Source organism: Ranitomeya variabilis, chromosome 2 (assembly GCF_051348905.1).
Source record: "Ranitomeya variabilis isolate aRanVar5 chromosome 2, aRanVar5.hap1, whole genome shotgun sequence".
NCBI classification, from domain to species: Eukaryota; Metazoa; Chordata; class Amphibia; order Anura; family Dendrobatidae; genus Ranitomeya; species Ranitomeya variabilis.
The window spans coordinates 49,333,072-49,357,955 of record NC_135233.1 but is presented as its reverse complement, the minus strand read 5'-3'; the positions used below and the strand labels follow the sequence as shown (position 1 = coordinate 49,357,955).

The following is a 24,884-nucleotide window of genomic DNA, read 5'->3' as shown; positions in this document are numbered from 1 at the left end:
CCGCACCTCCGGGGATCAAGGCTCATTCTACCCGGTCAGTCGGCGCGTCCTGGGCCATCCGGCACCAGGCATCGGCAGCACAGGTCTGCAAGGCTGCTACATGGTCCAGTCTACATACGTTCACGAAACACTACCATGTGCACTTTCAGGCTTCGGCAGACGCTTCCGTCGGTAGGCGAATCCTACAAGCGGCGGTGTCTCATCTGTAGTTTGTAGGCTCGCACAGCATTTATAACTTCTGGTGACCCACCCAGGGACTGCTTTGGGACGTCCCATTCGTCCTGTGTCCCCCAATGATACGTAGGAGAAAAGGAGATTTTTGTGTACTCACCGTAAAATCTTTTTCTCCGAGTCATCATTGGGGGACACAGCACCCTCCCTGTTAGCCTAGTTGGCTCAATTGTTCTTTTCAGTCTGTGTTTTGACTATGACATGTTTTCTGTTTGTTAACTGGTTTACTCCTACTGCTTTGTTACCGAACTGGCTCTGGATTGTCCAGCCTGTGGGTGTATACTGCAGGGGAGGAGTTAATCTTTTGTGTGTGTTTAACTTAGTGTCCTCCTGGTGGCAGCAGCATAACACCCATTCGTCCTGTGTCCCCCAATGATGACTCGGAGAAAAAGATTTTACGGTGAGTACACAAAAATCTCCTTTTTTCACCACGGCTACTATCCATACTACTCATGATATTCGCGGTTAGACGCTCCTTGAGGCGCCTGATGTATGTACTGGTCTGTATAACAATCCTTTTGCTGTATTGCAGTGACATGGAAAGTGCGAGGAACGTCCCATCGATCATGCAGAGCGCTGGGATCGAGCCGCGATGGAGCACATACGTTGCATTATTAAACGCGTATGCTGAGAGTGGCGATATTGAGAATATCAGACAGGTACATATTGCAGCTCTGTACGGTTTTATGCCGCGTTTATTGTTTCATCAGCAAAATGCCTTACACAGACATTGCATATGTTCTATTAGGGCATGAGTATCACAGATTGGGGTCCCACCTTTATCCCCCCTATTAACTAGAGCAGAAAACCACTGCAGAAAACTGCTCCTGCTCTGCCAGGAGAGGTCCTGTAACACTAAAAAGAGTGACCGCATGGAGGATCTGGTGACGACAGATCGCAGGGGGTTAGGGAAGCTGCAACGGTCAGTTGATAAATGGGCCATGTTTATTCTGAAGAGGTGCTACCTGCATCGTCCCTGGCGCTTCTTGTGATTAATGGATATCACTAATCAAAAGAGGCACAGGAAGGTCTCTGGTAGTGGGATGTTCACAGGTCTCGGGTCCGGCAGCCGTGGGCTACTCATGTGGCCACTGGATGAGGAACCTGCCAATCTTTTTGTTCCATTCTTTTATCCGACAACTGATCCGCCGGAGTCTTTTTTTTTTTTTTTTTTTTCACAAAGCCTCTTGCGTAAAAAGCCGGCCTTTTATTTTCCTGAAGCCGCTCCAGTGGTGTTTTTGTTGTCGCTTTTATGGCAATTTTTTACTATTACAGAAAACGGGTGGCTTCAAATCAAAGCTGCCAAAAAAATGAGCACATTCCTTCTTTTAATGGTTTTACAGTTTTCACACCGTGAAGTTGTTAAAAGAAGTGGTAAAACTTGTGCACAACAGTGTCGTTTTGACATTACTGTGCATTAAGTTCACTTTTTGCGACGCTTTTTCAGGTGGGTTCCGGGAGAAAACCGACCCGAAAAAGACCAATATAATGAACACCTGGTTTATGTATGAAGATGTTGGATTTATGTTAGGGAATTTCAGAGGTTTTTTTTGGGGGAGGGGGAAAGTATTTGCTCTAATTTCCCACTTGCTTTACTTTATTTAAAGGTTTTGAATGACAGTGAAGTGAATATGCCACAGAAGCAATTAACTTCGGTTATTCTGGCGCTGGCAAAGTCCGGGCACTCTCACTATGTTCCTGATGTGCTTGAACACATGCCAAATTGTATAAGCTTCTCACAAGGTAGTATCACTCATTTATTTCCGTGCCATATGAATCCTGTAATATTATACACCGCTTGAAACTCTAAAACTGTTACGTAATGGGGTGTTAAGTGTCAGGTCTTCCACCATGGATCTAAAGTTATGTGATGCTTCAGTTTCTTTGAAGTGTATGAATACCTTTTTACCCTGACATTCTTTGTGTTGCTTTCGTAAATGGTCTTCGTTCAAAAAACGAAATAAGAAACAAAACTATTTTCTTGCTGTAGATTCTGTGCAACTCCTTCACAACTCTGGTTGTACTGCTGCTTATTACATCGATCCAACAGGACGCTACTCCTTGCTGTATAGCTTTCATTGTTATAGATTGAATTGGGGAGGGGAAAGAGGTTGTACAGATTGTACAGAACAGGTTAAAGAGCGGAGAAGAGGGGAAAGCATCTAAGTTTTCAGAGAGGGCAGATCAAATAGTCTTTAGTTTGGGAGGAAAGCATATGCAAAGTGATTTACAGTGAGGGTGGGAGGCAGGGAATAGTGATATGCGAACGTGCTCAGATAAGGCGTTACAAAGCCTACTTGGTATCAGTGTATAGAAGTACAAGAAGGAATCCCTTTATGAATTATATTCCTAGGACAGGGGAAAAGCTAACTGCGTTATGTCTTTTGTACTATGTGGACCGGTGTTTCCCGAAACTCCGGCCCTCGCGGTCCCCAACATGTCATGTTTTCAGGATTTCCATAGTGTTGCACATGTCCGTGATTTCCTGATGCCTTGATGATACTTCCATCACCTGTGCAGTTCTAAGGAAATCCTGAAAACATGACCTTTTGGGGGAAACACTGCTGTAGATGCTCATGTTCCTGTTTCTTTCCTTGTGTAGATATCATCAATCTCTGCTTGACACTATTGACTCAAGGCTATGAAGATGCCGCTCTGAAGGTCGCACAGCAGCTAAATGCTTGGAAACCCGCAGATGCAAATGCCGAGAGTCAGCCTGGCGATTTCTTCCTCCGTCACTGTGTTAATTTAAAAATGGTACGTTTCCTGCTTAGGCCTATTTTACACTTCCGTCTGCTGGCGGGCGTCGTAATGTGTTGTTGTGACGTATCGACGGACGTCGTGCAAATAGTGAAAAACGTGTGTAACGCATCCAGTGTTTTGACGGATGCGTTAGGCTACTTCCACACTAGCGTCGGGCACTGCACGTCGCAATGCGTCGTTGTGGAGAAAAAACGCATCCTGCAAAGTTGCCCGCAGGATGCGTTTTTTTCTCCATAGATTTTTATTAGCGACGCATTGCGACACGTCGCAACCGTCGTGCGACGGTTGCGTCGTGTTTTGGCGAACTGCCGCCACAAAAAAAGTTACATGTAACGTTTTTTTGTGCGTCGAGACCGCCATTTTCGCATGCGCGGCCGAAACTCCGCCCCCTCCTCCCCGGACCTTACAATGGGGCAGCGGAAGCGTCGTAAGACTACTCCCGCTGCCCACGTCGGGCATTTTTTTCACAGTATGCGTCGGTACGTCGGGCCGACGCTGCACGACGGCCCCGTACCGACGCTAGTGTGAAAGCAGCCTTATACAACTCTATGAGAAAATGCATGCAGGATCCTGTTTTCTCAAAAAACGATCTCGACGGGTCTACAAAGACGGAAGTGTGAAAGAGGCCTTACATGTAGGACATGGCTCTTGGGATAGAAATGTTCCTCTCCCAAGGAGGATGATGGCGTATGCTTTTCACTATTTGAAATGGGGAAAAAAAAAATGAATCCAAATTATTTTGGCATTTCTAAAATGTTATATCTGCCCCTGCTCACTCTCCTTTTATCTCTACCCCTCTTGTCTCCCCTTTGCTCTCTATTTTTCCTCCCTGCTTTTTTATTCTTCATTTTTACTTTTTTCTTTCTATTGTTCTATCAAAAAGTGGGAAATTGAAGTATTTTTGTATTGCTAAGATATATCTACTCCCTGCTTGCTAGTTACCTCTCCCTTTCTTCCTCCATACCTTCTATTTTGCCTCGTCCCCCTGCGCTTTCGCTCTCTTGGGCCCCGTCCCTCTGAGCTTTCTCTCTTGGGCCCCGCTCCCTCTGCGCTTTCGCTCTCTTGGGCCCCGCTCCCTCTGCGCTTTCGCTCTCTTGGGCCCCTTCAATCTATCCATATTTTTATTTTTTATTTTTGTTTCTTTCTTGTTAGCCGGTCAGCATTCTGAAGAAGTGTGCGGAGCAGCTTCAGGCGGCAGATATGCACAAACAGCCCATGGAGTTCCTGTTGCTATGTGCTTTGAGAAGTTCTAATAAAGGTACTTACTTGTGTCTGATCCTCCATGCCTTCTCTTGGCCTCGTCCCTCCTACTTTCTTGCGTCTCCTCATCACTGTTTCCTCATCCATTCATGAAGATAACTTGGGATTCTCGTCACTTACTTAAAATTGTGGATTTTTGATAACTGGATTAGGAATTAGCTTTCATGCATGGGGATATTTATTCATTTTTTTTTGTTGGTTTCCTTTTTAGACTTGTCGGACGCGCTCATGAAGACTATGAAGGATGATGGGATACCTCTCAGATCTCGCTTTTTCCGGCCTGTGCTCAGTCAGTTGCGCAACAGGAACGACCTGCAAGGTTTGCTCTTTATTTCTGACTCTGACATATTATTCGATAATATCGCTCGCCGTATGTTCGCCATGTTAGATGCAAGTAACAATTTACAGTCCTCGCAAAAGTCTGAAGGTGGTCCTGCTCATTATATCCTGACTACATGGTAATTTCTGCTATGCAATACCCATCCCGAGTTGACTGTGGTTTTGCTCAACTTTTTACCTTTTACATTTAAAAAGCATGTGACTTTTTCATAGAGATGTTTTTTATTAAAATAATTTGCAAATAATGCTGAATATATCCTACTGTTTAGTGTATACAGCTCCTGTGTAAAGCTAAGTGTTTCGATGCAAAAAGTTCTATTTGTCTCAGTAGTATCTCTACCTCTAGTACCTCTAGTATCTGTATTGTCAAGAAAAGGGGGGATGAAAGGAACATATTGCAGCAATGACTTCAAGGTCTGACTACAGGTCGTCTATGTAGTCTGTCACCATGGAGACGCAATGCCTGAAAAGAAGCTGTAGACACAAAACAGGATGTTTTTTAAATCAAGACATTTAGAAAAGTTGCTTTATTTTTTAAGCATTGAAGAAATAAAAAATATTTGTTTTTTTTGCAAAATATTGGATTGATGAAGTTCATAGACTCGATTTTATCATAATTTTGGCAGATATTCCACATGTTATGGCAAATATAAACTTGAAGTTCTGGTCGGGAAAACCTGTTCTGAACAGGAATGCACTAGTCCTTTTGTTTCAAACAAGTCTAGCCCTTTAAAAGTTTATTCTAAATTGTCAATTTCACAATTAAGTATGATAGAAGCGTTGACTATAGCAATCAAGACATCTTGCAGACGTTTTCTACCAAATGTGCGATTGACCTAAAAAGACTGAAAATATATAAAAATCCCTTATGGAACCTTAAGTGGTCCTAAAGCGTTTACAACACTTTCCTGTTTTACACGTGGGACACTATTAGAATGGGTCCAAATTGAAACAAATATGGTTCCTCCGCCTCCCTCTTCCGATTTAAAGAACGGGTATATTAATTCTTTGAGTAGTATTAGCGGTATTTCGCACAGTGTAATCGCATAAAAAAGATGCTTTTAACAGAAGTAGTTTACCCTTGGGGAAACAAAAAAAAAAAAAAAGTATTTTTCCATCTTATCACGCTGTATAATGTACCGCAGACTGAAATGGGGAATTGTTAGCGTGACACCGGGTGACAAACAAAATGCAACAAAAAATGGAAAAGGCGTAAAAAAAAAATAAAAAATGCTTTTAGCTTATTTAGTCTTGTTGCAATTTCAGCTAAAATATACATTGGCATTAGTGCTCGGGAGTGAAGTTTGAAGCAAGTATTCCCTAATTGTCCAAGGCTATAAATCTCGGAACAAGTTGTGAAAGCTTCTTTCTAGAAAGTTATTCCTTGAAAGTTAACCAGAGGCCTAAAGTAAATGGTCGTCCTTCAGTTCCACGTTCTTTTGTTTCTTTTTTTAATCTTTCTTTTCTCCTACGCCTCATTGGGGGACACAGGACCATGGGTGTTATGCTGCTGCCACTAGGAGGACACTAAGTAAACACAGAATAGCTCCTCCCCTGCAGTATACACCCTCCAGCTGGCTCTCAGCTCCTCCCCTGCAGTATACACCCTCCTGCTGGCTCTCAGCTCCTCCCCTGCAGTATACACCCTCCTGCTGGCTCTCAGCTCCTCCCCTGCAGTATACACCCTCCTGCTGGCTCTCAGCTCCTCCCCTGCAGTATACACCCTCCTGCTGGCTCTCAGCTCCTCCCCTGCAGTATACACCCTCCTGCTGGCTCTCGGCTCCTCCCCTGCAGTATACACCCTCCTGCTGGCTCTCAGCTCCTCCCCTGCAGTATACACCCTCCTGCTGGCTCTCAGCTCCTCCCCTGCAGTATACACCCTCCTGCTGGCTCTAAGCTCCTCCCCTGCAGTATACACCCTCCTGCTGGCTCTCAGCTCCTCCCCTGCAGTATACACCCTCCTGCTGGCTCCAAGTGAACCAGTTCTTGCTTAGTGTCTGTAGGAGGCTCTTGGGTCTGCTTTCACACCCCACCGTTTTTATTTCAGTTTTTTACTTTTTATTCTATTTTTTCCCTTAACGGAGCGAATGGGGGCGACGGATCCTTTCTAAGTTCCGATCTCCCCCGAATCATCAACAGGCAAGTACGTGGAGCGTCCCTCCCGTATCCTTTCCTGCAACGTTGGATGCCAGCCCTGAGCTCACCTTACGGGCGACGGTACCTTACGGGCGACGGTTCCTTCGCGTTCCGATCTCCCCCCTCCATAGCAGGCAACCACATGGAGTAGCCCTCCATCTACCTCTCCTGGAGCCAGGTGCATAGCCGGACATAATATCTATGGCGTCCGTGCAGCCCCCCTCTGCATCACCACTGATATATAAGATGACGCAAGGCGGCAGAAGCTCTCCACCCCCTCCCTGACTATGGCGACGGTGGATTGAGCACCGGCCCACCGCATCTACCGTGAGTACACTGCGGGGGCCGAGGCGCTGGGGGGGTCCTGGTCCCCGGGGTATGGGAGGTCCGCACCTTAAAGCCCAGGTCCGTGGGTGGTCCGCAGTGCGGCAATTCAATGAAGGAGTGTGGCTTAAGGATGGCGCTAATAGTGGTCGCGGCGCTGCAGGCCGCAAAATTTAGCCCCTGGCTTTTCCCCTTCATACAGGCCGGAGTTTTGGCCACGCCCACCAGCAGTTACCGCCGCCCACTCTTTCTGGCGCTTCTCGTTCCCTGAGAAGCGCTCTCACTTCCTGATCTCGGCGGCCAACTTGGGACACCCACAGGGCTGATGCTGCAGTGTTACTCCAGCCTTTTGAATCACAGCCTTCAGGACTAGCGATTTCTGGGCATACACTGCAGACCTCCCCTGGGGACTCAAGACACAGGACCTGGGTAAGCTGCAGAAACGTAGCTTAACCCTTCGTCTGCTAGTAAGCGCTCTCCTCAAGGCTACGCTATGTCTCAATCAAAGCCTCACAAAAAGTCTGGGAAAACCCACACTGTGTTCTTCGCTGCATGTACCTCTTGTAAGGTATCATTACCCCGGGGTCACAATACTGCATTGTGCACAGCTTGTGAACCGGTGACTGCTCAGGGACCACCTGTTACTGATACTGAACCCAGTGAGCCTAGTCCCCCTGAGTGGGCTACCTCCCTTACCAGGTCTATGGCATCCCTGGCAAAAGCGTTAGACTCGTTCCGAGACCCTTCCTCTAACCAGGGCACTATTTCGGACGACGCTTCCGATCGTCAGTACCCCTCGTACTCCAGGGGTCGTACATTGCCAAGGAGTTCTCACTCTTCCAGGAAAAGGACTCATGCCATTTCCCCAGACCATCAACGGTTTTCAGGTTCTGAGAGCTCCATTTCTCACTCCCCTTCTATCGGGGCTAGCAGAGAACCTGTTTCAGAGGACGATTCTGAAACGTCCCTAGATCAGGAATTTCATCACGATCAGGAGACTCTCGACTCTGAGTCAGTGAATAAGGCTTTGAAGCTTGATGAGGAACCCTTATCTAAAATGGATCATGCCGTGTCCTTTAAGAGGACCAAGCGAGCTCAGTGTTCGCCACTCATCCCGAATTTAAGGAAATCGTTGAATCTCACAGGATCCGTCCAGATAAACGATTCACAGGGCAGAAGCCCATGGAGTCAAAATATCCCTTTGCCCAGGATCTAAGAAAGGATTGGTCGCAGTCTCCCCCGGTTGATCCTCCGGTATCGCGCCTGGCTACTAAATCTGTTTTATCCTCTTCGGGGGGCGCCTCGATTAAAAATCCAACCGATCGTGAGATCGACAATATGGCACGTTCAGCCTTTGAAGCCTCAGCAGCCGCACTCTTTCCATCTTTTGCCGCTACGTGGGTGGCTAAAGCTATGACCCACTGGGCTGAGGTCTTGTCTTCAGCAGTACTGGATACCAATCTTCCCCCCCCCCCGGGATAGCAGACCTTGCTACTCAGATATCTAGAGCTGGAGATTTTGTAGTGACCGCGTCCCTAGATGCTGCTAACTGTGCTTCTCAAGCAGCAGCAAACACCATCACCATCCGGAGGTACTTATGGCTCAGGGACTGGCGTGCGGATTCTGCTTCCAAAAAGTCATTGACTTCTCTTCCATATCAGAGCGGTCACCTTTTTGGCGAAAAGCTCGACCAATTAATTTCCGACGCCACTGGAGGGAAGAGTAAATTTCTTCCACAACAGAGGCCCTTTCGGAACCAGCAGCAGCAGGCTCGGTCCCGATTTTTTTTTTTTTTTTTTTCCGTTTCAACTCAAATTGGTCCTCTACTTCCACATCTTCCGGAACCGGCTGGGCACAACGTAGGATAGAGGTCCCCAGACCTCTTACAAACCTTCCCCCTCATGGAGAGGCAGGCCTAGGCAGTCAAGATTCCAGGGGGTCCAGACCGGGCAGGTCCCCCACACAATGACTCCCTGCGGTATCCGGAGGACACCCTCAAAGTAGGTGGCCGCCTGCTTTCCTGCAGCGACGCGTGGCTCTCGGTCGTTCACGACGAATGGGTCCGCGACCTAGTGTCCTCCGGATACAAGAGAGAATTCTCCTCTCTTCCACCAAATCATTTTTTCCTGTCTTCTCCTCCCAGGGCAAAAGCATCAGAGTTCTTCCAAGCTATAAGCTCTCTGAGAAAAGGCAGAGTTATTATTTCAGTCCCTCAAAGCGAAAGGTTTCAAGGTTTTTATTCAAACCTCTTCATTGTTCCAAAGAAGGACGGTACAGTACGGCCCATGCTGGACCTAAAACTGCTGAACAAATTCGTCAGGGCGCGACGGTTCTGGATAGAATCGCTTCGTTCTGTTATCGCCTCCATGGAAAAAGGCGAGTTCCTGGTGTCTATAGACATCCAGGACGCGTACCTCCACATTCCAATTTTTCCTTCTCACCAGAGGTTCCTTCGCTTCGCAGTTCAGGAACAACACTTCCAATTCGTTGCCTTGCCCTTCTGCCTCGCCACCGCTTCCAGGGTATTCACCAAGGTCATGGCAGCCGCCGTGGCCATCCTTCATACCCGAGGTGTGGTGGTGCTACCGTATCTAGACGATATCCTCATCAAAGGCCCCTCTTTCCGCACCTTTACGGAGGCCGTGAACATCACAATAGATACTCTTTCTCGCCTGGGTTGGAAGATAAACTTCAAAAAATCTTCCCCAGTACCGGCTCAGCGAATTTCCTTTCTAGGAATGATACTGGACTCGTTCCAGGGGTTGGTACTTCTTCCTCCGGAAAAGATCTGTCTTACAGCGGGAAGCTCAGCTCTCCCAATCGCATACTCACTCTCTGCGTTTCAGTGTGAGAGTCCTCGGCAGGATGGTAGCAGCTATGGAGGAGGTCCCATTCGCTCAACTACACCTCCTCCCCTTACAACATGCTCTCCTGGCTGTGTAGGACAGGAACCCGTTCTCTCTCGATCGTCGTTTCCTCCTTCCCCAGCCAGTCAGACAGTCCCTCAGGTGGTGGACTTTGAAGTCCTCCCTGAATCAAGGGTTGTCTTTTCTCCCAGTAAATTGGCTAGTTGTGACAACAGATGCCTGTCTTCTGGGTTGGGGAGCGGTGTTCCACCATCACACTGCTCAGAGCCGCTGTTCTCTTCAGGAAGCACGCCTGCCCATCAACATCCTGGAAATACAGGCAATCAGGTTGGCTCTTCTCCAATTCCATCCCTTCCTGGTGGGTCATCCCATCAGGATTCATTCTCTTCAGGAAGCACGCCTGCCCATCAACATCCTGGAAATACAGGCAATCAGGTTGGCTCTTCTCCAATTCCATCCCTTCCTGGTGGGTCATCCCATCAGGATTCAGTCCGACAATGCCACGGCGGTGGCATACATCAACCGACAGGGGGGAACACGCAGCAAGGCAGCCATGACCGAGGTAAGCCACATTCTCCGTTGGGCCGAGGAAAACCGCTCAATGATTTCTGCGGTTCACATCCCGGGAGTGGAAAATTGGGAGGCAGACTTCCTCAGCCGTCAAGGTCTCGATTCCGGAGAGTGGTCTCTCCATCTGGAGATCTTCCACCAGATCTGCTGTCGTTGGGGAACCCCGGACGTGGATCTGATGGCCTCACGGCTAAATTCCAAGGTTCCAGACTTCATAGCTCGGTCCCACGATCCGGCAGCCATCGGAGCAGATGCACTCGTTCACTCGTGGCATCAGTTCTAGCTTCCTTACATATTTTCCCGGCTTCCCTTACTGCCGAGAGTCATCAAGAAGATCAGAACGGAGGGGATACCAGTAATCCTGATTGCGCCAGATTGGCCGCGCAGGGCCTGGTACGCTGAAGTAGTTCAAGTAGTCGCTGGCGATTACCGAATTGCGCAGACCTGTTGTGCCAGGGCCCCATTTACCACCAGAACTCCGAGGCCCTGTGTTTGACGGCATGGCCGTTGAGTCCTGGGTGCTAACGCAGGCAGGCTTCTCTCAGAGTCATTTCTACCATGATCAGCGCTAGAAAGCCTGCGTCTATGCATATTTATCATCGCATTTGGAAGACCACCTTCTCATGGTGCAAAGACCGAGGAACGCTCTCCTCTTGAATTTTCCATTCCCTCCATCCTCGAATTCCACGGGTTTGGATTTAGGTCTCACCCTTAGTTCTCTCAAAGGGCAGATTTTAGCCTTGTCAGTCCTGTTCCAACGTAGAATTGCCAACAGATTACAGGTGAAGACGTTCATTCAGGGAGTCTCCCATGTGGTGCCGCCCTATAAGATGCCGTTGGAACCATGGGACCTTAATTTGGTCCTCGGAGTCTTGCAGGAGGCTCCTTTTGAACCTCTGCAGGACGTTTCCCTGTCTTTTCTGTCATGGAAAGTTGCCTTCCTGGTTGCGGTCACGTCCATCCGACGAGTCTCAGAGCTGGCGGCTTTGTCTTGTCAAGTTCCTTCATTTTTCATCAAGATAAGGTGGTTTTGAGAACATCCCCCGTCTTTTCTACCGAAAGTTGTCTCATCTTTCCACCTCAATGAGGAAATTGTCTTGCCTTCACTTTGCCCGGCACCAGTACATCGCATCGAGAAGGCTCTTCACACACTGGACTTGGTGAGAGCTCTTAGGAGATACGTTTCGAGGACGGCATCTTTCCGCAGGTCATCTGCCCTGTTTGTGCTCCCGGAAGGGCCAAGGAAAGGTCTAGCCGCTTCCAAGGCTACGATAGCCAAGTGGATTCGTTCAGCTATCCAGGAGTCGTACTGAGTTGGAGGTCTCCCCGTCCCAGCAGGGATTAAGGCTCATTCTACTCGGTCGGTGGGTGCGTCTTGGGCCATCCGGCACCAGGCATCGGTAACACAAGTCTGCAGAGCTGCGACTTGGTCCAGCCTGCATACATTTACAAAACATTACCATGTCCATTCTCAGCATTCTCAGGCCTCGGCAGATGCGTCCATCGGCAGACGAATTTTGCAGGCGGCAGTCCTGCATCTGTAACTTGTTGGTACAAGGAGCAATTCCAGTTGGTTGTTCCCCACCCAGGGACTGCTTTTAGGACGTCCCATGGTCCTGTGTCCCCCAATGAGGCGTAGGAGAAATAGGGATTTCTGTGTACTCACCGTAAAATCCTTTTCTCCGAGCCAATCATTGGGGGACACAGAACCCTCCCTGTTAGCCTATTGGCTTTGGTTTTTCTGTGTTGACTTGGTTTTGACATAGTTCATTCTTGTTAAATGTTAAGCTCCTACTGCTTTAATTGAACTGGTTCACTTACAGCCAGCAGGAGGGGGTATACTGCAGGGGAGGAGCTATTCTTTGTGTTAATTTTAGTGTCCTCTTAGTGGCAGCAGCATAACACCCATGGTCCTGTGTCCCCCAATGATTGGCTCGGAGAAAAGGATTTTACGGTGAGTACACAAAAATCCCTATATTCACAGCCTTGGAATGAAAAACCGGTAATTAGACCTACCGGTAATTGTATTTCCAGGAATCCTTCCTGACAGCACCATTGGAGGACGTCCTTCTTACCCTCAGTGGGACAGGAACAACAAGTGGTTAAAAAGACCCTCTCCACTCCACCCACCAGTGATTTTCTAAAGTACCACATATGGATGGATGCAAAAAGAGAGTTTATTAACATTTTTACATTAAGTATACAATACAGTTTTGCAGTGGGAGGGAGCTAGTAGTGCTGTCAGGATGGGTTCCTGGAAATACAATTACCGGTAGGTCTAATTGCTGTTTTCCAGTTCACCACCTGACAGCACCATTGGAGGAATACCAAAGAATGGTAACCTAGGGTGGGACTACTGCATGTAATATTTTTCTACCAAAGGCTAACTGTTCTGATGAGACATCTAGTTTATATTGTCTGGCAAAGGTAGAAAGACAGGTCTAAGTCGCAGCCCTACAGATCTGCTCTGCTGATGCTCCCCCTTTCTCTGCCCATGATGTAGCAATAGCTCTAGTTGAGTGGGCTCTAAGGATATCTGGGGGATCTTTCCCTTGGGCTTTATACCCTAGATTAACAGCAGTTTTAATCCACCTTGCAATGGTTGATTTTGCTGCTTTACAACCTCTATTTGGTCCCCCGTACTGTATGAACAGGTTAGTGTCCCATCTCCAACCTTCTGTCACCCCCAGGTATTTTAAAACAGTCTCCCTATTGTCAAGGTTATGATAGACCCCTTCCTTTGTATTTCATGGGTGTTGGCAGAACGAGGGAACAATTACTTCTTGGTTTATGTTCGTGGAAGAAACTACTTTGGGGAGAAAGGCTGGGTTAAGTCTCAAGACTATTCTGTCGTCAAAATCTGTAGGTATGGATCTTGTATTGATAGAGCCTGCATTTCCCCTAATCTTTTAACTGACATGATGGCAACCAGGAATGCGGTTTTAAAGGAGAGACTGGCTATGTCCATGTCCTCTGACAACAAGTACGGGGTTCTACACAGGGCATTAAGAACCAAGTATAGGTCCCAAGGAGAAGTTGATTTCCTCACCAGAGGTCTCATCCTCTGTGTGGCTCTAGAGAATCTTGCTATCCAAGGATGGGAAGCTAGTGATGAATCAAAAAAGACACTAAGAGCCGCAATCTGTACTTTTAAAGTACTAGGCCGGAGGCCTTTTTTAAAACCAAGTTGTAGAAAGTCGAGGATTCTGGGACTGTCTGGATTTGAAGTATCCACAGGAACTTCTCCTAAGAAAGAACAATACCGCTTCCAGATCTTGTTATAGATTGGTGAGGTCACCGGCTTCCTACTTGCTTGTAGTGTGGTGATCACATCCTCTGACAGGCCTCTGGATCTTAGTCAGCCGTTCAGGATCCAGGCATATAGCTGTAGTGAGTCTGGGTTGCTGTGGAACACCGGGCCTTGGGATAGAAGGTCCTGCCTTTTCGGTAGGAGGATCGATTTCTCTGTTGACATTTTGGATAGTAGAGAGAACTAGCTCCTTTTTGGCCAAAAAGGAACCACCAGGATTACTGTTGCTCTTTCGTCTCGTATCTTCCTGAGTGTCTACGGGATCAGTGGAAGAGGTGGAAAGGCGTACAGCAGACCTTCTCCCCAATGTTGAGACAAAGCGTCGACTCTTAGGGCCCCCTCCAGGGGATTGAGAGAAAAAAATGCTCTGGTCTTTGCGTTTGACCTGGTGGCAAAAAGATCCAGTTGAGGTACTCCACAGACAGTTGAATACCTCAGGATTTAATTTCCACTCTCTGGGATCTACTGGTGTTCTACTCAAAAAAAAATCTGCCACCTGATTCTTGGCCTCTTCCAGGTGAACTGCCGAGATTGATCTGACAGATTTCTCTGCCCATCTGAAGATCTGGTCTGCTAGGTGCTGTAGAGGTGGATGTCTAGGGCCTCCCTGGTGTCTTAGGAATGCCACCGCTGTCACATTGTCAGACAGTATCCTTACGTGTCTGTCCCTGACTTGTGACCGGGCCTGGTACAGCACCTTCCATATTGCATACAGTTCCCTGAAATTTGATGACTTTGCGGACATCTCTGGACTCCACTCCCCTTGGTAGTATGTCCTTCCTATGTGTTCGCCCCATCCGAACAGACTGGCGTCTGTGGTATCGGTGACACAGGGATAGAGGACCCATGGAACTCCCACCTTCAGATTTTCCGGTGTGGTCCACCAGGTTAGAGATTTCTTTCCTGAAGAGGAGATAATTACCTTCTTCTCCAGAGAATTCTGTCTCCTGTTCCAAGATCTCAAGATCTTTCTGTAACCCCCGCGAGTGGAATTGGCTCCACTTCACACAGGGAATGCATGCCGTCATTAAGCCTAGAATCCTCATTGCTTCCCTTATGGAGGAAGTGCTTTTTCTGAACTGGTGTACGCTCCTGATTAACGTTCTTTGCCCCTCTTCTGGCAAAAAAGATGTTCTGGCGTTGGAATCTAATATGGTCCCCAATATTTCATTCTGGAATTTGGGACTAGGCATGATTTTTCCCAATTCACAATCCACCCCAGATCCTGTAGAATGGAGAGTGTGAAATTGCAGTCTATTTTGAGAAGTTTCTCTGATCTCGCCATTATCAAAAAGTCGTCCAGATATGGTACTATGGCAATATTTTGGTTTCTTAGGTAGGCTACTACCTCTGACATTAGTTTAATAAATATCCTCGGCGCTGAAGCTAGGCCGAAGGGGAGACACGTGAACTGGAAGTGATACATTAGTCCTTTGTTCGTCAGGGCGAATCTCAGGAACTTCTGGTAGGCAGCGTGTATTGGAACATGGTAGTATGCACTTTTTAGATCCAAGGTGCACATCACCATGTCTTTGTCTGTGAGAGGTATTGTGGACCTTATAGATTCCATCCTGAATCTTTTGTACCTGATTCACCTGTTCAGGGGATTTAGATTTATAATCGTTCGGGATTCTCCCGATGGTTTTATTTTATTGAGAACAGGTGTGAATAATGGCCCTTGCTTCTCTCTGAGATGGGTACTGGGACGATTGCCTTTATTTTTAACAACTCTTGGATGTCTGTCCATATAAGGGAGTTTGAGAGGGAACAGGATCTGTTTACTATGAACCTTAATTTTTGTAACCGACCTCCCACACTGATGTCATTTAGTTGGCTTTCCTGTACTTGTACCGGGGAAGATGGAGTCTCTACTTTTTCCACCCTTGGGATAAGACCACCTCCTGGACTTCCCTTTTCCCCTGTAGTCTGTCTTCTGACTAGGTCAGGCTCTACGAAAGGGCTGGTATTTTTTCATATTATCTTCAGGGAACCCTTTCTTCTTGTCTGAAGCTTTTCTCTATCGCCTCTCATTGGGGGACACAGGAACCATGGGTGTATGCTGCTGCCACTAGGAGGCTGACACTATGCACAAAAAAGTTAGCTCCTCCTCTGCAGTGTACACCCCACCGACTGGCATTATACTCTTCAGTTTAGCTTAGTGTCAGTAGGAGGTGGACACGGGTCTTTTATTAGACCCATATCTACCTCAATGTGCGTCGTTTTTCTTTTAGGTTCTCCGGAGGGATACAGGGTGAACAGTCACACCTGTAATCCCACAATGCGGACTATGAGTACGGCGTGTACTGCCACCCCGTATCCTCATAGATCCCTCAGCAGGACCATGATCCTAGCACACAAGCGTTCTTAGAAGTCCGGTCCTAGCTCCGTCCCCCACCCACTCCCCCACCAGAGCCTGTCTGTTGGAGGAGACGAGGACGTCCATCAGCTCCCTGGACATCTCATTCCCCTCAGGTTAGTAACGACGTGGGATGTTTAGGTGAGTATTTCCCATTTTTACCTTTATTTTCATTAGGGATCCCACGGGCAGAATCGCATCGCGCGGCGTCCATTCAGGCAGCCGCGCTCCATCCTGAGCTGCGTCGTTTCTTTCTCCGCCGTGATGGCGACTAGCGACGCCGGATCTGTCTCCTCTTATGTGGCCGCAGTGCTCTCCCTGCGACCACAATGCTCGGCGGCCGCAATGCGCCCTGAGTCTGCATGGCGGTCTTGGCAGGCTGCCGCGCTGCTTACTACCTGCGGCGCACTGCTCCGGCGCCGCGGTTCTCTCCTCCGGCAGCGCCGCCCTCTAAATTTAGGTCCCAGTTTCGGCCAGGGCCTACTTCCGGCACCGCGACTCCGCCACTTCCGGTTTGCTCGGGCGGGCTTTTCTCCCACCCGACAACCTTCTCCCCGCATTCTCCGCCCACCAGCGCCATCTTGGTACTCCTGGGCGCTCAGCAGATCTTCGTTGGCGCCACACATCGCCGCTCCTCCACCTTACAGAGCACACAGACTGGCGTTTTCCTGTGGTCTCCCTTCTTGTTTTGCGGCAGAAGCTCATATCGCCTCCCTGTCTAAAGACTTCCCCGGAGGTCCACACACAAGCCGGACAACTTCCCACCTGGATTCCGTTTTCGTCTGCCGTGAGTAGCTCTGCACTGCAGACTGACACTCTCCTCTGTCCCCTAACCTCTGGCATTTCTTCAGGGACCCGTCAAAATGTCTACCTCTAAAGGAGGCCGCTCTCGTCCTCCTACTTCTTCCTTTTCTGCCTTAGTCAAGTACTTTGCATGTTCGTCTTGTAACTGCAAACTTCCCTCAGGTCAGTCCTCCCCACTCTGTCAGGCCTGCAGCAACCTGATTGTTCCCACCGCCCAGGATCCCCCGTCTGATCCGCCCGAGAGTGATATCCCCACCCCAGGCTGGGCTTCCTCTCTCTCACAATCGGTGGCCGATCTAATACGGGTTTCTCAGACTCTGGTGTCTGTGCTGGATTGTTTACCTCTGCAGACCCCCGCAGTAGCCAGCGGGTCGCAGGAGCCTCCGTCCGAGCCCTCCATTATAAGCCACAAAAGGTCCAGACAGGAACGCCGGTCTGAGTCCTCTTCCCGCTCCATCTCGCCACACGGTCCTTCTCTGCGGGTAGCTTCATCCCGGTTCTCCTCCTCTGAGTCAGGCGATGCATTCTCTGACGATCCTTCGGAGGATATTTCGGAGCTGGATTCTAGCCAAATTGCTAGCATGAGGGATATGGTTCAGAACCTCATTGGAGCAATAAACCTAACCTGTGGCATCAAGGATCCCTCTACGGAACCCGCAGATCAGGCGGTTTCGTTTAGACGGGCTAAACCACCTTCCAAGCTTTTCGCTCCTCACCCTGAATTCGAGGAGATCATGAACAGAGAAAGAGAGAATCCGACCTAACGTTTTCAGAGGGGAAAACGCCTTGGCGTGTTATATCCTTTTTCTCCAGATCTTACCGCAAACTGGACTCTCTCCCTCGGTGGACCCTTCAGTCTCTAGGCTATCCACCAACACGGTCCTCCCACTGTCCGGCGGAGCATCTCTAAAGGATTCTAACGATAGGGTTATAGAATCCTTTGCGAAATCAGCCTTTGAAGCGGCTGCAGCTACTCTATGCCCGGCCTTTGCTTCCACTTGGGTTTCAAAATCCATATCCAAATGGGCCAAACAGCTCCGTCGGGGCATCCTGGATGGGGCTCCTCCCAGACAGCTGGCTGAGCTTGCCGACCAGATTTCTCATGCCAGTGAATACCTGGTTTCCGCCTCCCTGGACGCCACGTCTTGTGCGGCTCAGGCGTCCAGCAATGCTGTTGCTATCTGTCGGACCGTTTGGCTCAAGGCCTGGCATGCGGATTTGTTTTCTAAAAAGTCCCTTACCAGTCTGCCTTTTCAGGGCTCACGACTCTTTGGTTCTAAGCTAGACCAAATCATTAAGGACGCCACCGGGGGCACAAGTTCTCTTCTTCCCCAGTCGAAACCTCATCGCCCTTCTCCTAGACTGCAATTTCGGTCCTTTCGGCCTTTTCGTCGCTTCGCGGCGTCAAACTCCTTTTACCAACAGCAACAGAGGCCACAGGCACGTCCAGAGAAGAAGTCGGTATCCTGTAGACCCACTCCTTCCTGGCTTTTCCGCTACTCCCAGGGTAGATCTTCCAGGCCCAGGACCGGAAGATCCACCTCCGCATGACTCGCGACAAAACCCCAGTCCTCTACCCAGGCTGGGCAGCCGTCTCCTCTTCTTCAGGGATGTCTGGATCTCCTCAGTAGAGGACGCGTGGGTCAGGGATGTTGTATCCTCGGGATACAAAATAGTTTGTTTCATGACCTCGGGATCGTTTCTTCGAATCCCAACCTCCAAGAGACCCCACTCTAATTCCGGTTTCTTCGCAGACATCGCTTCTCTCCTCAAAGCCGGGGTGATCGTTCCCGTCCCAGAAAAGGAACGCTTCACAGGTTTCTATTCAAACCTTTTTGTGGTGCCGAAAAAAGATGACAAGGTTCGTCCCATTCTGGATCTCAAATTGCTCAACAGGAGAGTTCGTTTGAATCACTTCAGGATGGAATCCCTTTGTTCAGTAATCGCTTCCATGGAGACTCAGGAATTTCTGTATTCCATAGATACTCAGGACGCCTACCTCCATGTTCCGATATTCTCGGGACATCACCTATTCCTGCTCTTTGCGGTGCTCCAGGACCATTTTCAGTTCGTTGCCCTACCGTTCGGGCTTGCAACTGCTCCCAGGGTTTTCACGAAGATCATGGCGGCGCTGATGGCCATCTTGAGGGTCAGAGGCCTGGTTCTGTTCCCATACCTCGACGACATCCTCATCAAGGCTCCGTCCTTTTCTCAGGCTCACGAAAGTCTGTCCATCGTTCTCGACACCCTAGCCCGCTTTGGATGGCTGGTCAACCGGAAGAAGTCCTGCCTTATTCCTTCTCAGCGCATCGTCTTTCTGGGCAGGCTCTTAGACACTCGTCAGACCAAAGTTTTCCTTCCCGAAGACAAGAGATCTGTCCTTCGTCGGGACATATGCTTGCTCCAGGGTCCTTGACCTCCCTCCTTCCGTTCGGCCATGAAGGTTCTGGGGAGAATGGTAGCAACATTGGATGCGATTCCCTTCGCCCAATTTCATTCGCGACCTCTTCAGCAAGCCATTCTGTCCCAGTGGGACAGGTCTACCTTCTCCCTGGATCATCCGATCCGTCTCCCCCTCCGGGTCAAACTGTCTCTCAACTGGTGGCTGACGTCACCTCTCATCTCCCAGGGCAGGTCCTTCCTTCCAGTTCACTGGCAAGTGGTGACGACGGACGCCAGCCTGCTCAGCTGGGGTGCGGTGTTTTGCCACCTGACTGTTCAGGGTCGTTGGTCGGCGCAGGAGTCAACTCTGCCAATCAATGTCCTCAAGATTTGAGCCATTTTTCTGTCCCTTCGTCACTGGGAAAGGATTCTCAGGGGCCTTCCAATCCGAATCCAGACTGACAACGCCACGGCTGTGGCTTATGTCAACCATCAGGGGGGACTCGGAGTTCCTTGGCCCTCGCCGAGGTATCCAAGATCCTCCTCTGGGCAGAGGCAACGGGTTCCGGTGATATTCGCAGTGCATATCCCTGGCGTGGACAATTGGGCCGCCGACTTTCTCAGCCGCGAGGGCCTCGCGGCAGGGGAATGGTCCTTGCATCAGGAGGTCTTCCATCAGATTTGCCTTCGATGGGGGACTCCGTATGTGGACCTCACGGCATCCCGAATGAACAGTAAGGTTCCTCGGTTCGTCTCCAGATCGCGTGACCCTCTCGCAGTGGGCGTCGGCGCTCTGGCCATTCCTTGGTCACAGTTCGCACTCCCCTATCTGTTCCCACCCCTTCCATTGCTCCCCAAGCTGTTGAAAAAGATCAAGGCGGAAGGAGTGCTGGTCATTGTCATCTCCCTGGATTGGCCCAGGAGATCTTGGTTTGCGGAGATCGTCAACCTTCTCGCGGACGCCCCCTGGCGCCTTCCAGACAGACCCGATCTGCTGTCTCAGGGTCCGATCTGCCACCCGAATTCTCGGTCCCTCAGTTTAACGACGTGGCTGTTGAGACCGCAGTTCTAAGGGCGTCCGGCCTTTCGGACCGGGTGATTCACACTATGATCCAGGCTAGGAAGCCTTCGTCTTCCAGGATCTACTATCGTACCTGGAAGTCTTACTTCCGTTGGTGCGAGTCCAACACCGTTTCACCCATGTCCTTTTCCCTGCCTTCCATGTTGGCTTTCCTGCAGGCAGGACTGGATTCCGGCCTTGCTCTTAGTTCCCTAAAGGGCCAGGTTTCTGCGCTCTCCATCCTTTTTCAGAAGACGTTATCTTCTTGGCCACAGGTTAAGACCTTTCTTCAAGGAGTAGCCCACGCTGTTCCTCCGTACAGGGCCCCGGTGGATTCATGGGACTTAAATCTTGTGCTGGATGTTCTGAGGGGTGCCCCCTTTGAGCCTCTCAGAAGAGACAGGGAAACCTCCCTATCTTGGAAGGTGGCCTTTCTTGTGGCCATCACTACTATCCACCGCGTCTCCGAGTTGGCGGCCCTTTCTTGCCGACCTCCTTTCTTGGTCATCCACCAGCACATGGTGGTCCTCAGGCCTCCGCCTTCCTTCCTGCCTAAGGTGGTTTCCACCTTCCACCTCAACAAGGACATCGTTCTACCTTCCTTTTGTCCAGCTCCGACTCATCCTCTGGAGCGATCGTTGAACAAGTTGGACCTCGTCAGGGCAGTCTAGTCTACCTGACTAGAATGGCCGCCTTCCGGAAGACGGATTCTCTTTTCGTCATTCCTGATGGCACGCGTAGAGGCCTGCCGGCTTCCAAGGCTACTATTGCTCGCTGGATCAGAACGGCTATTCTGGAGGCTTACCGGGTCAAGAACAGAGTGCCCCCTTCTGGGATAAAGGCTCACTCTACCCGGGCATTCGGCGCCTCCTGGGCGGTGCACCACAGGGCTTCCGCCCTACAGCTTTACAAGGTGGCAACCTGGTCTTCCATCCACACGTTCGCCAAATTTTACAAGGTCCATACCTATGCTTCGGCGGACACCAGCCTAGGCAGAAGGATCCTGCAGGCGGCAGTGATGAGTCCTCTGACCTGATGGATGTCGGTTTTTCCCACCCCAGGGACTGCTTTGGGACGTTCCATGGTTCCTGTGTCCCCCAATGAGAAGTGATAGAGAAAACAGGATTTTTGGTTGCTTACCGTAAAATCTGTTTCTCAGAGCCTCCATTGGGGGACACAGCTCCCTCCCATGTTAGTTTTCGCTGTTCTGTTTTCTATGACTGTTCTCATGTTTACAGTTCTCGTGTGGGTGGTTATGTTTCAACCTTTCTCAGGTTTGTGGTTATGTTTCAACCTTACTGTTTTTCTCCTACTGCTTTCTCACTAACTGAAGAGTATAATGCCAGTCGGTGGGGTGTACACTACAGAGGAGGAGCTAACTTTTTTTGTGCATAGTGTCAGCCTCCTAGTGGCAGCAGCATACACCCATGGTTCCTGTGTCCCCCAATGGAGGCTCCGAGAAACAGATTTTACGGTAAGCAACCAAAAATCCTGTTTTTCTAGTATGTCATCTAGAATAGGCCCAAACACTTTACTCCCTGAAAATGGGATTCCACAAAGCTTATTTTTTGATTGGATATCCCCAGACCAAGTCTTTAGCCAGATAGCTCTTCTGGCCGCATTGGACAAAGACTCGCTTCTGGCGGCGAATCGTACAGATTCCGCTGAAACGTCCACCATAAAACCTGTAGCGAGTTTTAGCAACGGAAGGGATTTGAGAATAACATCTCTGGAGGTCTTGGCTTTGAGATGTTCTTCCAAATCGTCCATCCATAAATGCATGGACCGGGCTACCGAGTTTGCTGCTATATTGGCCCATATTATAGCTGACGAGGATTCCCAAGTTTTCCTGAGCAGTCCATCTGCTTTGCGATCCATTGGATCCTTTAAAGCAGAGGAGTCTTCAAACGGGATTGCCGTCTTTTTAGCCACTTTTGCTAATGGCACATCTATTTTGGGAACTTGATCCTAAACTTTTTAATATCCTCCGGATTATAAGGTAAACGGAGTCTGAAGTCTCTAGGTACTACTAGTCTTTTCTAGGCTTCCTGCCATTCTTCTAATATCATGGAACGGATATGATTGTTAACTGGAAATACATTTGTGACTTGAACATGCAGACCGCCAAACATTTCATCTTGAATTGAGGTTTCCTCTGGAGTGTCCTGTAATTGCATAGTGTTACGTACTGCATGTAGGAGTTCATCTGTATCTACTGCCGAGAAGAGAGATCTCTTTCCTCTTCCTATCCGAATTTTCTGAATCTTATTCCTCAGAAGAAGGACTGGACTCCCTTGGTCTTTTCCGCGAGGTTTGCGGTTCTGTCTGGCTCGTCTGGGAAAGATTTATGCTCGAGATGGACTCTTGAACCTCCTGACGTATCATTGCTCTCATATTGGTTAATAAAGAAGTCTTTTCTTCTCCAACGATGTTAGATGTCCATGACTTGCAGAGTGGCTTCAGCCAGTTCTCCGGAAATCTAGCTGCACAAATGGGGCATTTACTTTTTCCGGATTTTTTCTTTTCAGGTGCAGGGATGTAAGGCTCTGCCTAAAATACATAGAGATCCTAGTAATAGGGGTATATGGGGATGGACAGGACGCATTGTGGTGTGGCTTTGATCAGCTAACTCGCGTGCCCCTGAGATTGGTCTCGCCTTTCAGGTCTGGCTGTCTTTTCCATTATGGAGATACCTTAGCCGGGTGCTCCTTATCAGGATGGCCGGCGGCATATAGACCCCCATACCCTGTTTATATATGCTTTTACCTGGTTGATCCTGCCCTCCATACTGCTTCCATGCGGTGACCGTGCCTCAAAGGCCTCTCCTGAGGCCGGCGCTGCTGCTGGCGTCCCGCGCTCCGACGCTCGTTGCGGCCGGAAGTGACGCGGCCTCTGTACCTGGAAGCGGGCGCGCCGCTCAAGGAGGCTGCCGCCGCTGATGGAAGCGGCCACTGTGCTGGAAGCGGCCGCCGCACTCGCCCCCCAGCAGACAGGCGCCCGGACCGAGAGCCCCCTGTACGGAGGAAGCGGACCCGACCCCAGGAGCAGCGCTACACTGGGGAGGCTGAGGGACCCCCCATGGCAGGTATCAGCAGCAGATATTCGCGGTGGAGAAGGGAAAGGCTGGGCCCTCTGATCTCCACCATCTGCAGAGCACCGTTGGAGCAGAAGCTTGCCGTTCCTATCCACAGTGGGACAGGAAAAACACTGGTGGGTGGAGTGGGGAGGGTCCTTTTAACCGCTTGTTGTTTCTGTCCCACTGAGGGTAAGAAGGACGTCCTCCAATGGTGCTGTTAGGTGGTGAACTGGAAAGAAAGTTCCCAGCCACGCACCCACAGGCCCAAATGCTAAATGGGCATATCTCCATCCTGCTTGCCGTGGAAATGTTGACATTTAGGCTGGTAGACAAGGAAGATTTCCGCCGACTCATGGTGGCAGCCGTCCCTCGGTCCCCAGCCGCCACTATATCTCCGATGTAGCGTCCCTGCCTTGTACCAGCACGTGTTCAGGAACATCACCTGTGCCCTTACCAACGCACTTCCGGGGATTGTCCACTTAACGACTGACACATCGACAAGCACTTGTGGACAGGGAAGCTACATTTACCTGACAGCACACCGAGTACCATTGTGGAGGCCAGGGCAGAGTCCCACCCTGGCACTGCACATGTGATCCTGACGCTGCGGATTGCTGGCTCTACTTCTCTCACGGTTTCCTCCACCATTTACACCAGTTCCTGAACCACCTCCTGCTCATTCTTATCCTCCATCTCATGTATTATCTCTGAGCACTTTGTCCACATCAGCTGGGAGCAGTGCCTCAGCGAAGCTGAAAGGAATAACAGACAAGACAGATCTGTGGCGCTCGCTGTTGAATCTACAAATGGCATGGCTGTGTGTGATAAAGGGACTAACCTGGTGGCGGCTGTAAAGTTTGGCAAGCTCACACACCTTCCATTCTTTGCCCACGTGCTCAACATGGTAGTTCAACGGTTTCTGAGAACCTACCCAGATTTCCCAAAATTTCTTGGCAAGGTATGGCGCATCAGCGCATATTTCTTCAAGTCGGCTATAGCTGATGATGCTCTGGCAGAGCGGCAGCAGCACATGCAAGTGCCGGCTCGCCAACTGGTGTGCGACGTCACCATGCTTGAAACTCTACGCTGCACATGTTGGCTAGGCTTTGTGAGCAGCAGAGGCCAGTTGTGGAATACCAGCTCCAACATGCCCGTCAATAGTCTGGTCATCCTCCACAACTAACAATTGTGCGGTTCTCCAAGACTTTAAAGACTCCCATCAAGATGATGAGTGGTGATGACACCATAGTCAACGCAACAGTCCCACTTCTGTGCCTACTTAAACAGTCGCTGATCACATTTTAAACATGAAACTTTGAATGCAGAGATGGGAGGAAGACATGAGACGGGTAGGCAATACCCAGGCCAGTCTCATCCCATCTGCTCAGTGTGGATTGGGTAACAAT

The 24,884-nt window shown here is 49.6% G+C and overlaps 1 protein-coding gene across 1 annotated transcript in view; it reads left to right on the top strand.

Moving 5' to 3' along the window:
* The window catches only part of LRPPRC (leucine rich pentatricopeptide repeat containing), a 172,945-nt gene that overhangs the window by 17,581 nt on the left and 130,480 nt on the right, over window positions 1-24,884 (top strand). The window contains exons 7-11 of the mRNA XM_077282385.1: window positions 764-890; window positions 1,839-1,974; window positions 2,834-2,988; window positions 4,147-4,252; window positions 4,466-4,573. Coding sequence (XP_077138500.1) covers window positions 764-890; window positions 1,839-1,974; window positions 2,834-2,988; window positions 4,147-4,252; window positions 4,466-4,573 — 632 coding nt within the window. The remainder of the gene's footprint in view (window positions 1-763; window positions 891-1,838; window positions 1,975-2,833; window positions 2,989-4,146; window positions 4,253-4,465; window positions 4,574-24,884) is intronic.